The sequence below is a fragment of the Vicia villosa genome, linkage group LG5 (assembly GCF_029867415.1).
Source record: "Vicia villosa cultivar HV-30 ecotype Madison, WI linkage group LG5, Vvil1.0, whole genome shotgun sequence".
Classification (NCBI taxonomy): Eukaryota; Viridiplantae; Streptophyta; class Magnoliopsida; order Fabales; family Fabaceae; genus Vicia; species Vicia villosa.
The window spans coordinates 15,035,244-15,050,340 of record NC_081184.1 but is presented as its reverse complement, the minus strand read 5'-3'; the positions used below and the strand labels follow the sequence as shown (position 1 = coordinate 15,050,340).

Below are 15,097 nucleotides of genomic sequence, written 5' to 3'. Positions count from 1 at the left end.
TGATTTAGAAGAAAATATATATGGACCAACCAGAAGAGTTTATGATTTATGGAAAAGAAAACAATGTCTGTAAGTTAGATAAGTCTTTGCACGCTCTAAAACAAGCATCGAAGCAATGAAATACAAATTTTGATAATTTAATAATATCGAATGTGTACAAAGTGAATGAAAGTGACAAATGTGTTTATTACAAATATGAAATCAAAATTCGCAGTATCTATATCTCTATGCAGACGACTTACTCATATTTTGATCTAACATTCAGGCTATGAACGATGTGATATTAGTGGTGTGTAACAACTTCAATATGAAAGACCTTAAAGAGGGCAATGTGATTCTTGGAATCAAGATCACTAGATCCGTAAAAGGAATATATTTGGATCAATTTCACTATGTGGAGAAGATCTTAAAGAAATATAACTACTTTGGCTATAAACCCGCTTGCACATGATACTATCCAAGTGTAAAACTGTTTAAGAACACTGGTGACAATGTTGGACAAACTGAGTATGCGAGCATCATTGGCAATCTTAGGTATACTAGTGATTGTACTAGACCAGACATTGGATATGTCATAGAATTGTTGTATGCTTACTAGTAGACCGAGTAATGAGCATTCGTAAGCCATTAAGAGAGTCATGCATTCTCTTAAAAGGACCATGAATCTTAGTCTACATTATTGGAGATTTTCAATTATACTTTAAGGGTACAACAATGTAGATTGGAACTCTTTATCAGATGATTCTAAATCAAATAGTGATTATATATTCAATATAGCTAAAGGAGTTGTATCTTGGAAATCAAAGAAACATATTATCTTGGCTTAGTCCACAATGGAGTCTGAACTGATAACATTAGCAGCTGGTGGTGAAGAAGCAAGTTGGTTAAGATGTTTGTTAGCTGAGATCCCTTTATGGTAAAAACTCATGCTAGTTGTATTAATCCACTGCGATAGTACATCGTCTATTACAAAAAATTGAGAACCATTATTATAATTGTAAGGGACATCAAATAAGGAGAAAGCATAATAGTGTTAAAAACTATATATCTAAAGGAGTTGTAAGAGTAGATCATGTACACACTGATGAAAACTTAGCAGATCCTTTAACGAAAGAATTAGCTAGAGAGAAAGTCCATAATACATACAAGAAAATGAGGCTAATGCTTATAGATAAGTGAGTTGTTCGCGATGGTAACCCGATCTAAAAGATTGAAGATTCCAAAAATTAGGTTTAATGGGTGATAACAAATTGTGAGTAATATGAGATAATCATACTAGTATAAATAAAGAGAAGCGTGAATCCTGAAGTGATAAGAGGATAAGTTAATAGAAACTCTTAGTGAGATATATACTCTGTATGAGTGGAGTACCTAGTTACAGTAGTACTCTTGATAGACTCACCTGTGTGATTGTGGAACTTAGTCATGTTCCTAGGGAATTTTAAGTGTTTAGAGCTTTTACTAAATTGGGATAGATGTGCAGGACCATTAAAGTACGAGTTTTTAGAATACAACTTAAGAAAAGGTTGTGTGTAGGTTTGATGTTTTTGATAGAATTCAAGACAATTGTGCCACTCTTGTTAAATCGGAATCCTACTTGTCACACAAAGATTCAAGTCGTAAACATCTTTGTTTATGCATAGTCTTATAAACGTTCGACGTTACTTATGAGAAATTATCAAGTGTTTTTTAGATTTCCTTTGGAGAATTTGAATTTCTCCTAGTCTGAGAAATTATTTTGAGTGACCAAACGACCATTATTGAATTCTCTTTGGAGAATTATTTGATTTTCTCCTTGTTTGAGAAATTATTACTACTGGTTTTTCTACCAGATACTGCGAGGAATATTTATACCATATTTGACTAATTTTTGTATCATCATATAGTGTGTTTCTAGACCAATCATCTATTATGCAAGTAGTAATTATACATTATAAAATTAAGTTATTTTATCATGAAAACGTTGTGGTTGATGGTCTACCTTAAATAATTTTGGACTGTTTTATCTTGAAGGTGTCATGATTGATCGTCTTTCTTACAAATTTTAGACAATGTCGCGAAACATATTAAAAAGAGTAAACTAGTGAACGGCTCGATCCTATAATTTCTTCATTAACAATTTTTCAAAATTGCAAAACAACCTAATATATAATCTAACTATATAATCTAACTATCTAATCTAATGCACTTTTGCCAATTATTAATTTAACTCTACGTGGTCTATATATTAATCCGATTTCTTTAATTCTTAATTTCAATGTTAATTTGTCACAATTGACGTTGAAATTTTGATTGTTAACATGTCTCCTAGTTACAAAAAGTGACCTTCATTTGATTTCAACACAATTTTGAGGCTATTGTCTACGTGAATTGTTAAGTAAGGAAGTTATTACTTTAATATAGAGACTAAGCTGTCGAACGTGCACTCTAAGTCACTAACTTAGGTCAGCCATAAATATTACAAACATGTAACATGCCAACCAATGCGACATGACAAGAAACCTATCTACAATATAAGAAAATAAGATGTTCTACCAATTACCAATTTGCCCTTTGCTCTCAAATTATGCCATGTGGATAGGCTCTACATCCAGCTTTCTTTTTTTCATTTCTCTATTTTATTCCATCATATTTTCTGCAAAAAATTTCTTGGGAAGACAAAAAAATTCTGCACCATATCTTTCTTTCTTATACCCTAGCTTATCTCTCTTTATTTTTCTAGAGTGCTCTCTTTTTTCTCCAACAACTTCTCTTTCTATCTTCTCTCTCTTTGATTGTTGCTTCTCTATTTTTTTAGCAGTAGAGATTTGTTTTCTATAGTGATAAGATTAATTTATTATAAATTAAAATTATTTTAAAATGTGAATATTTTTATTTTTTATTATATCTATGTTTTTGGAAAATGTTATTTTTTTTAATATTTTTTTTAACGATGTGGTCTTTTTATTGAGTTATGTGAAATATATTTTTTAAATGTATCCTAATAGTTATAGAGATCATTTGTCTGTACTCAATCACATTAATTCATAAAAACAAGTATTTAATTATATTCTGATGGATACAAGTGAAAGAAACACCAAATTTCGGTCTATATTTTGTTATTAACAACAATAAAATTATAAGTTTGTAATATCTATGATATATTTATTTTTTATTTTAAAATTATAATATATTACTTTATACTTAACATAATAATATTAAAATACAATTAATGATATTAAAATTTTAATTTATGATACATTAAAGAGATTATTTTGTATTGTTCTTATTTATAGTAGTTTTAATTAATTTATCATCTTATTTATAAGTTTTTAAATAAGTCCTAACCTTTTACTTATGTCATTATTACAATATAATTTTAATAAAAAGAGAAACTTTATTATTATCATTTTAAATGATTGTTAATTTATAGTTAAAATAGTATTTAATTTTTAAATTTTAACTTCAGCATACTTATATCACTAATCTATAATAATAATATAGGATAATAAATTTCAATGACATTTCAATGACAAATTATATCCAAAACTTTCTTCTTTTAACTACATCGTTTGAATCAATTTCTTTTTAATTTTGTTGTCTATTTGAAACTAAATATAATGTGATAGGAAAAATATACCATTTCTATTCATTTATCATGGCATTGTAACTAGGGGTGGCAAAACGGGCCGTCCGCCCCGCCCGCCGCCCGCCCCGCCTTATGCCCGCCAAGTAAAATGGGCATCAAAATCATGTCTGCCCCGCCAAGATGGCGGGCGGCGGGCTTACCTGCCTATTTTTATTTATTTATTTTTAATAAATTAATATGTTTTTTTTTAGCGTTTAATTAAACTTTTCACTTATTTTTTAAAACAATTTTTTATAAAAGTAATTTTTTAACAAATTTACTCTAAAAAATATTACATATATTTATAAATAAATGTATAAAATAAACCATCAAGAATTGCAATTACTAGAATTAACTAAAAAAATAGTGAGTTTTGGAGGAGGAGCGGGTTTTGGCGAGCGGCGGGCTTTGGCGGGGCGGGTATAGCGGGCGGCGGGTTTTGGCGGGGCGGGCTTTGGCGAGCGGCGAGCCTAGAATCCCAACCCAACCCTCCAAATTTAGGAGGGTGCGCGGGCGGCCCGACGGGCCCCGGCCCGTTTTGCCACCCCTAATTGTAACCCAACTTTCTTTCACTTCACTTTTCACTTCAACATTACTCTTCTTTAACTTTAAATTCTTTAAATCTAATATTTTCTCACACTTTTCACTTTTCACTCATTTTGTTGAATTCAAATTCTTTTCCCTCCTTTTTACTCATTTATTACTCATTTTTATAATTCCAAATTGTATTCTCTATATCTTTTATTTATTTTTTATTTTCTTCTCATTTTTTCTTAATTTTTCTCTCTTTTCTTAATTTGTTTTAACTTACAATTTTTATTTTTCTTTTTACATCAATTATTAATATATTGTGTATCCAATAGAAAATGAATTTTGTGAACAAAATTGAGATAATGTAGCCAATTCATAAAATATTTTTCTTTATAAGATTTTTTATTTTTACTATATTACTATACATAAAAACAATTTTATAATTTTATAATATTTATTTTTAAATTCGTTACTGTAGCTAAAAACAATAATTATTTTTTTAAGTTTGTTATTTACTATATTGATTTTTTTTCAATGCAACTCTATCATTTCACGAATTGCACATTCCGATGCTAAATATTTTCACCTCTTTCTAATAACTATGCAGTATTTTCACCTCTTTCTAATAACTATGTAGTTCAACTTCTATATTACTTTAATGACAATATACTTTCTCACTTTATTTTTACTTTAGTGCAACTTTATATCTCTATTTTATTAAAATAAACTCTCAATCCCCAAAGATGTGACATATTCATTTTCTCATGTCCTATCAATGGGGCATGCAAGAATATTACACCTTTCATTTACCTTTCCAATACAACTTTCTCTAACCTCATACTCAACATTTTCAATCAAAATATTTTAATTAATTAAATTCAAATATTTCTATTACTTTACCTTCTACAATTTATGAGGGGAATAATTAAAAGATTTGTTTTAATACTTAAAATAGTTTACTTTACCTTCTACAATTAATTATTATTTTTAAATTTTTTATCATTCACTATCATAATAGTCATTTAATAAATTTGGTAATAAATGATTTAAGGCCAAAAAAAATTGTGACAAAATAAACTTAGCCAACATTCTCATTAAAGTAAATGATTTTATAACAGATCATTTTTAATAAATATTTTTTAAAATTTTGAATTTTAAAAAGAAAATAATACATAAAAAAATTTATGCTTCTAAAGTGAAATTAAAAATATATTTTTAAGTTAGTTTTAGTGTATAAAATGTGGTGCAAAAATAAGATTATGTTTTACTAAACCTTTGGTACACGGGAACATGAAGTTATTGATCAAAAAATTGATTTTTAACGGGACATGAAGTTACTGATCAAAATATTGATTATTTACGAGACATGAAGTTACTGATCAAAATATTTTTTAAGGTACACGGGGACATGAAGTTATTGATCAAACTAATATTTGTACACGGGAACATGAAGTTATTTATCAAAATATTGATTATTAACGGGACATAAAGTTATTGATCAAAATATTTTTTTATTAACTATACATTCAATTATTATTTTTTCACGGGTACCAGATACTTTTCTATTAAAAAATATATATATGAAACAAATGCGCGTCCCGTACCAGAACCCGTGCGAACGCGGGTTTGTTACTAGTTTATTATGATTAACTTGCACATATATAAAACAACACTACGAGTTCATATACTGTGACTTGACTCAAAAACAGACACAAACATTCTAATCAAATAATTTTTCTTTTTTTTTCAATAAGCATGTAAGATTATGATATTCTTTGAAGTTTAAATTTAATTATATATAAATTTGATTTGATCATGATTTCAGATTATTAGGTACACCATTATTTATGTGATTAAATAAATATAATTATTGAAAATAATGGTGCAACAAACAAAGTGATGGTCCCTATATATAAAACCCCACATGTTATTGGTCATTGCTCCCATGTGTGATGTGTCGAGATCACCATACTTTTTGGTTGAGACCCTATCCTAAAGAGTTGATACTTCCTTTTTGTTCATGAAGATTACGTGAGTCAGAAATTATTTAAGAAACTTAAATTTCTTACCAATTAGATCAATTTATTGTTAGTTATGTTTCTTATTAGTTTGTCTCATAAAAGAAAATAAATACTTTTTAATGTTTAATTTTGATTTATTATTATCTAAAATATGCAATTCATTCATTATTTTAAAAAAAAATTTTTAACTAGATTGTCAAAATAGAACATTATAATTTAGAATTATCAAAAGCCTACTAGTCTAAAATCAAATTATGTATCCTATAAATATAAAAATTGCAAACAACTCTGAGAAAATTTAATATGCCCGAGAGGGAGTTCAAAGCTTCAATATTTTATTTTAATAGAATTGAGTTTAGATATTATGTAAAAACGAGTTGAATAATAAATTCTAATATAAATATCATCTAGAATTAATTCTAGCAACAGAAATTACAAATTCTAACTTCAAGTATAATCAATTTTAGAGGCATAATCAATTCTACTTTTTCTAAAATAAACACTTCAAAATCACTTATAATCAAATCCTATACCTCTAGAATTGATTACGGGTCTTTCAAAAGTCAATTCAAATATGCTATAAGAGTAATGTTTAAGAGAGTCATGATATACTAACATAAAATTTTAAAGTTTTGACTGAATATGTAATGTTATTTTTTTTGTTTAAGTATTTAATCTAATATTCATGTTTTTTTTTTGTTTAAGTATTTAATTTAATATAGATGTTTTTCCTCACGTGACTCATTAGTGATATTAGAGACAAGTTTGGACCGACTTTTTGTATTAAAAAAATTCCTAACATGATGGTGGTTAGACCGCATATTTCATTTTACTATATGTGGCGTGAAAAAAAGTGGCAATAGTAGTATAAAATTATGTGAATGAAAGAGTTTTTATTTGAGTGAAAATATATTTGATTGACTAACACTGAAGATGGAAGATTATTGAGATACAATTGTGAGCCGGAAGACTCATATTTGATTGTCTTAAAATTTGGATAAATATGTAGTGTGTTATACTAAATTCTTTAAAAAAAATCAAATTCTTTAGTATTACCTTTAAATTTTAAGAAAGATGACTATGATTATATTGATATTTTAAAAAAAATTAGAAAACAACAATATAATTAATATTATATACTCATATATTATATTATTTTTGTAAAATATTTTATTTATATTAATTATATTTTAAATTATAAATGGTAAAAAATAAGATGATATTTTATTTACAAAAAGAGTACCAATTCATAAAATTCGAGAAGCACTCCTCCATCCCAACGACCGGTTTACCGATCGAATGAGCTATCTCGTCCCAAATAATCTTCATCACTTTACAATTAAAAAAAGAATGGTCCATACTCTCACAATTAAGCCCACAAAAAACACAATTTAATGAATTTAAAGGCAAAGCAATACCTCTATTCTTCAAAAGATCCTTCGTTGGTAGTCTATTAACAAGAAGTCTCCAACCAAAAATCTTAATTTTGAATGAAACCTCCACCTTCCAAATCTTGCGCAAGAGATCGTCAAACCTATTATTATTGTTATATAATAATAATAATAATAATAATAATAATAATAATAATAATAATAATAATAATAATAATAATAATACCAATGCTTAAATAGAACATTTTAGTGTCTTTCTAAAAGAAAATTAAAAAAACTTATTTTATTCTACTTATTTCAACATGCTTCCGTAAACAAAAATTGCAAATATTAACTTTTACTTAGGATTTTGTGATCATGATCAAATGTTTTTTATTTTGAATTTTTGAAGTCCTTTCAATTCAAAGATAAAATACGAGGAAGAAAAACCTGTTGTCATCTGTTGTGCTCCATCCACTATCTTTCGGATTTGAACAAAAGAAAAAGTGACTGATGGAGTGGTCTGTGTGTGGTGAGGGTGATACTTCAAAAGTGGAATCCATATCCTATCTCCACCATGTTATTATTGTATTGCCATTTGTCAACCTCGTAAATCATTTTCATACTTATAAATTCAAAATAAATTCTTTAGAGTTGGTGTAGCTTAGGTCTTGAAAGTGTGCTCCTCTCACGATTTAGAGTTTGAATAAAAAAAATTTTAAAAATAAATAAATTTCTCCAAAAAGTTCATCTTCATTTCTCCTTTCTCAACAAGTTCATCTTCAAATACTCTTTTATTATTATGTTCATCAAGTGATAAATATGCAAAAATAATTGGCACTGCTATTTTGCTTACTAAGTACACACGAATTTATTTGATGTGAAGAGAAATAGTACACATTTCTAACTAAAAAATTGTTATAAATAATAAACAAAGTATTTTGATATTGAATTTGAGTGGTTAAATATTTTTGGATTTTAACTAAAAAAACTTCAAAAAATGCATTCACACGAATCCTAAGATTAGATGGTTCACAATAAATTGAGTGGACCATATTTACACCAAAACTTAAAAAGATAAAAGTACTCCATCTTCCTCTTTTTCATAATAATCCTTCTACCTACACTTGTTTGTAGATATATTTTATTTTAAACATTAGAAATATTTATTGTTTATATTTTAATAATTTTTTATTAATATTATTAACTATTTGAAGATATAAAAAATTAAATTAAATATACACATATAAAAAAAAATTTAACCATATAAATATTTAAATATGAGATTAATCGAAATACACTATCAGTGTAAATCTAATTAGAATGAGTGATTTTGACACATAAATATGAAATTAAAAATAAAAATAAATAAATTATAATTAAATTATTTTAATAACTACTTCTTTCATAATTCTCTCATTTTATATGTCAAAATCACTCATTTTAATTGGATGACAGTGTAAAGTTAGTTTATTCCAATTAATCTCTTTAAATATATACATTTTAAAGTGAATTGTACATATTTAGGAGTTATTACAATTATTAAAAATTTGTCTTGAAATAATTATAATTTTTTCAATATTATCAAATATTATTTTATGATTATATATCTCAATAATATGCATTATTTTTAAGCTAGTTTTTTAATTTACATTAATAATATTTGAAATTAACCCATACTACTTAATGTTAATGAATTTGATAAAATGAATTAATCAAAGTTTAATTGATTAAAAAAATGAATTTGATAAAATAGTTATATTATATTTTTTTATTAATACTTTTTATTTAATTAATGTAAAATGACTATGATAATTTTTATAAGAAGTTGAGAGATTGAGAGTTCCCACAAAGGAATACTACAAAAACAAATAAATATTATTATTCTCCATAATATTATATTCCCCTGGTCATCTGCCATTGCAAAAAAAAGTGAACCACCACCACCATGTTCCACTATACAACAAAATCCATTAAATTTTCACACCCCCCAATCCTACTTTTCCAACACTCTCTTCACAAAGTTTCAACCTTTATGCTTCAAATGGAATCAAACTCCACCATCCAACCCTAGAATCACAAACCACCCATATCTTACCCATGGCATCATTCACCACAACCCATTACTTCAAATCCTCAATTTTCATCCTTTTATTCATAAAAACCCTATCTTTTGACCCAATTCCATTGTTTTCCTTTGTTGATTTTGAAAAAGATCTGAAATTTAAGTCCAATGTTGCTTTTTTTGGTAATGCAAAAGTTGTCAATGATGAGTCCAGGATTCAACTCTCTGAGACTGGGAGAGTGGTTTACAAGAAACCCATCAAGCTTTTTCAAGGTAAACCTAAGCAATTAGTTTCATTTTCAACTTACTTTACATTTTCAATCTCATTGGAAAGTGGATTGGAAAGTGGGGGTGGTACTGGTTTAGCTTTTGTTATGATTCCAAATGGTGTTAAAAGTGTTAAAGGTGATGTTTTTAATCAAACCTCATCTGGGTTTTCTCTTGGATTGGAAAATAATGATTTTGAAGTTGTTGGGGTTGAGTTTAGTGTTTCAAGGGATGGTAAAAATGAGATTTTGATTAGAAATGGTGTTTCAAGTAAGATCTATGTTACCAATTTGGGACTAACAAGTGGTGAAAAGATGCATACTTGGATTGATTATGAAGCAAGTTCAATGAGATTAGAAGTGAGATTGAGTAAAAATGGGAATTCTAAGCCACTTGATCCATTGTTATGGGACAAAATTGAAGTATCTAATGTGTTGAAGAAGGAAGAGATGTTTGTAGGTTTTAGTCCTGTGAAAGAGAGTAATGCTTTTTTGTACTCATGGAGCTTTGTTGTGAGGAATTTTCCACCACATTCAATGCATTCAGAGCCACTTGATCCTAAGGTTTTTGTGAAAAACAGTGAGATTCCAATGGTTGTTGAAGCAAAGGGAAAGGGAAAGGGAAAGAGTGATTGTTTTTTGAGAGTTCTTGCTGCAATGATATTTGGTACTGGTTGTGGAGCTTTGACAGCATTCACTGTGCTTTATTTGTGGACAATCTTTGGCAATAAACGCGGCGCGGTGGTTCCGGAAGGATGTGTTATGCAAGGTTTGGATGGTGATTATAGGAAAGTTAAAATTGTTGTAGATAGTAAAACCATTGGAGATGGTAATAAGTAAGATCTTGTGAGAATGAATTGTCTTGTTGGAAAATTGGTGTTTGTATATTTAGTGTTTCTTGTACTTAATAGGTTTTGATCTGTTGTATGATGATTCATAATCTATGTTTTTTTGTTACATTGTCTATTGTTTGTCAAATTGAGATTGAAATTCAACTTTATTAAATATTGATTGCTTATGAAAGATGATGAAATTGAAGTTATAGGCAAGGTTTTAAATATCGGTCGGCTTTTGAGATTTGAGTCGGTCTAGGTGTTGTGAGATTGATTGTTGTCGTCACAGTCTGAATTAAACACAATTTATTTTTCATTTCATCATAAAAACGATGAATAAGGCCATCTTATTTTCCATTTCATCATAAAATTTTCCATTTCATCATAAAAACGGATGCCATCTCATTTTTCATTTCATCATAAAAACGATGAATAACGGTATCGCCATCTGCATCTTTCAATCCCATTTAGTCTTAAGTGGTTTATAGGTCTTTGTTATGTGTAGGTTGCTGACAGATATTGTGTACTATATAATGATGAGTTGATGAATAAAATAAGTCTAGATCAAATGGTTCATAATAGAAATTGGTTTTCTAGGCTTTGTTTTGGTACTTTTTAACCAAAAGAAAAATGAAATAGAATATAAAAATATGATAAGAAGGATGTATAGCTGTTATCTTTGTTTTTTCTTTATATTAATGAAAATAAATGATACATTCATGTCTTACTTGACTTTTAAGCAAACTGTATAAAGAAAGAAATTGCAACAAAGGTTGCATAACACCTAATAAACTAACAAAACTTCAATTATGAAAGAAAATATGCAACATATGGAAGGATGAACAAACAATAAAGAAACAATGTCATCATCTAAAAATTTACTCTTTTGTGTTTGACTATGTGATAACCAATAAAACTCAACTTTAGAAAAAAGGATTAATAAAAATGGATAGATTTTAATGTATTTCTTCACAAAATATAGTCTATGAAATGTTTTATTAAGCAAGGTTTGAACTTCAATCATTAGCCCCTCTTTATAAATATACATATTATGGCAGCTTCTTTTTATGTCGGGTAGACACTCTTGTTTACAATGTAGTAAATTTTGAAATTTTTTCCTACTTGTTTGAGTTATGTGACATGTTTATGTTATTTGTGTTGGATTAGATTAGATTAGTTTCGTAAGTTTTTTATTTTTTTTTATTATTCGATTGTTATTTTCAATCATGAAGATTGTCTTTACATAGTCTCCAACAGAGTTTCTGTCGATATAAAAAAACATGTTTAAATTATGAGTTGAAGTTACTGACATGTAAAAACTATCAATTATCTTGCTAATTCATGTTTAATATTTTTATCAAAATTCTAAATGCTTGCATTTGATTTATAATTAAGAAATGTGTTAAAAAGATTTTTGTTCAACGGGTCAACCACCAAGTTATTAGTATGCCATAAGTGGGGCGGGTTGAAGTTATGTATTCGGAAATCTAAGTTAACTCAACTCGTCTCGCTTCGCCTCACTTTTCGATAGACTAAGTTAGAAAGTCTAGAGGATATCTCTTCGTTTTCCATCCTTACTAAATGTATTACATTTGTTCATGTTTTTACAAGCTAAAGTATTATATTACACTAATTATCATTTAATCTAATTTGTTTTTTTGACAAATAAATCATTAAAAAAAAAACTATAATTTTTTTTTAATAGTATTCCATAAGTGGGGCGGGTTGAAGTTATGTATTCGGAAATCTAAGTTAACTCAACTCGTCTCGCTTCGCCTCACTTTTCGATAGACTAAGTTAGAAAGTCTAGAGGATATCTCTTCGTTTTCCATCCTTACTAAATGTATTACATTTGTTCATGTTTTTACAAGCTAAAGTATTATATTACACTAATTATCATTTAATCTAATTTGTTTTTTTGACAAATAAATCATAAAAAAAAAACTATAATTTTTTTTTTAATTTAGATTTCAAGAAAGCAAAAAACAATGGTCCCGGCGGGGCTCGAACCCGCGACCTTCGGCTCATAAGACCAACGCTCTAACCAACTGAGCTACGGGACCATGTTTTTAATATTTTTCTTTTTATGTAAAGACAATAAGAAAATTACAATACTTGCAAAACTATAAGAATTTATTTATTATACTTCCTCCGTCCCAAAATATAAGAGAAAACACAAAAATCACATTTATTAAGAAAAAGGAAAAACACAATAATTTGGATAATGGTTTTTTATAATTTTCTGGTAATAATCGTTTTGGAAAGATGTAAAAACAATTATAATTGGTGGTTGATTATAGAAAAAGTGAGAGAGAAAGTAAATTAAATGCAATTTGCATTTAATTCTATCTTGAAAAAAATGAAAGTTAATTTTTTTCTCTTATATTTTGGAATAAGAAAAGTATTTTTTTCTCTTATAATTTGAGACGGAGGGGGTATCATATAAGAAAATGTATACGATCAATTTATCATAGTTGTAAAATCGTTAATTTTGTTTGATTTAAATTTTAATTATTTTTTAAAGTCACATATAATTGGTTATAATTTATTGACTTTAAAAATATTTACGACGATGTATTAGAATTAAACCTACTAGTAAATAACTTTACAATGACATTGTATTGAATATTCTAATGATAAAAAATATATAAAATTAGAGAACAATATAATAAATTATAAAGATCAGGTATGTAAATTTTAAATATGTATTCGATCAAATCTATCTATGATGTCGAATCAAGGTTCCCAAAAGTCAAGAATCTGTTGCATACATGCATTTGGTACATCCTTAGTCATTGGAATAAGATCAGAAAATTTATATTTCAAGTGCAATACATATGGTGCAACTAATGGTTGCCCTGAATCATCTTCATATGGTGACATCTTTAAAAATGACTTTCTGTCAATCTTCCTGTCTGGCTGTTTCACATTCTTTACGCAATACCTCCATGTCTTACAAACCCCCTTCGTAAGTTAGGTTCTATTACAAAATCGTTTTCATCTAACTCTCTAATAATCGTCATTTCTATGCATAAAAAGATAAAAAGAAAGTGAGAAAATGGGCTCAATACCTAAAATGGTTGTGGATGATGAAGATGTAATATGAAGAAATTTCATAAGGAAGTGCAAAAGTCAAACTCATAAAGAGGACAATGGAAGAAAGAAAACTGTGACTCAACCATTTATGGAGTTGTTAAGCCCTTAGGTCGTGTTGACCATCATCACGAGGCAATAGGGTTGCACATACTTATGTAGGAGCAGCGCATCATCGACTCTTGTTGTGAATGTGTAAACATATCTACCACCTATATCATTTAGACTTTTTCGAGGCAGTTCCATCATTACATAGCCTTAAATGCATCACATTCCCTCAGAGAAGCAATTGTGAGGCGCCTTCCGGGGAACTCGCCCTTTTAGGTCTCACTTGAGGGACTATCTTTTTCAACTTGCGCTAGCAATGGAACATAGGTACTTCTCTTAATGTTTGAGGGACTGTGAGCTTGAATGACTTAGCTTAATCATATAAACCCTTTTGGCATCATGCTTGAGGGAATATGAATCAAAATGATCTTATTTGATCCCAAAAAGGCCGGCACATAGCACCCCCGACCCAAGAGTAACACAAGACGATATTAGGAACGAAAGGGCGGCATCATGTGGCGAGCATGTGAGCTCGGCCAACCCGGCCCAATATATCTCGAGCATGAGTCTTTCGGTTCAGTCCATGCGCACGAACACGTCTCAACACGTGTGCAAGAAAAAGAAACCACAACACCACTTATTCAAGAGCAAAGTTGCGCCTCCTATTAAGGGGGCGACTGATTTTTCCTATTCTCATGATCTAACCAAGTAGGTGGGAAATAAAATCAGGTAGTAACTGTTTGACGTATAAATTTCTAAGCTACATGGTTAGAAAAAATTATCACTAGATACTCAAAAGCCAAAAACCTTCTTACACTCCATAAATGTCAAGCCTATGATCACTGCATACTTAAAAGCCCAAAAAAAATCCTTCTCACACTACTTACAGTGTAAAACATGATTTTAGAAACATATTTGATGACATTCAATAACAATCAAATAACAATTGAACATTTTATAATTAGTTTTAGCTCTAAAAATTGAACAAAGACTTGCTAATAGCTCAAATATAAATATACAAAGAATTTTCGACAAGCGTAGTTAAAATTTTATTAGTTACGCATTTAAGCTTTTATTAAGCTAAATTTTAAATTTTATCAATTTACCAAATTCACACATAATATTCATTTTTGGTATTTGCTAATTAGCACTATAAACCAATGGTTGGAGGCAGTAGTTTAGGAATTGTTTGAATGTCTGGAGATGGGCAATAGATTTGAGCTTTGTTTCACTGAAACAGAGCAACTTCTGGGGATCTCAGAC

General features: G+C 28.5%; 1 protein-coding gene and 1 non-coding gene across 2 annotated transcripts; one reads left to right on the top strand and one right to left on the bottom strand.

Moving 5' to 3' along the window:
- The first annotated feature begins 9,410 nt into the window (after positions 1 to 9,410).
- LOC131606333 (L-type lectin-domain containing receptor kinase IV.3-like) lies at positions 9,411 to 10,865 on the top strand. The gene has a single exon (XM_058878582.1). It carries the CDS (start codon positions 9,630 to 9,632, stop codon positions 10,698 to 10,700), a length of 1,071 nt encoding a protein of 356 aa, XP_058734565.1. The 5' UTR covers positions 9,411 to 9,629; the 3' UTR covers positions 10,701 to 10,865.
- A 1,817-nt stretch (positions 10,866 to 12,682) lies between these two features.
- TRNAI-UAU (transfer RNA isoleucine (anticodon UAU)) lies at positions 12,683 to 12,756 on the bottom strand. Its single transcript has one exon. It is a non-coding gene; the product is annotated as a tRNA-Ile (tRNA).
- Between the last annotated feature and the right edge of the window lie 2,341 nt (positions 12,757 to 15,097).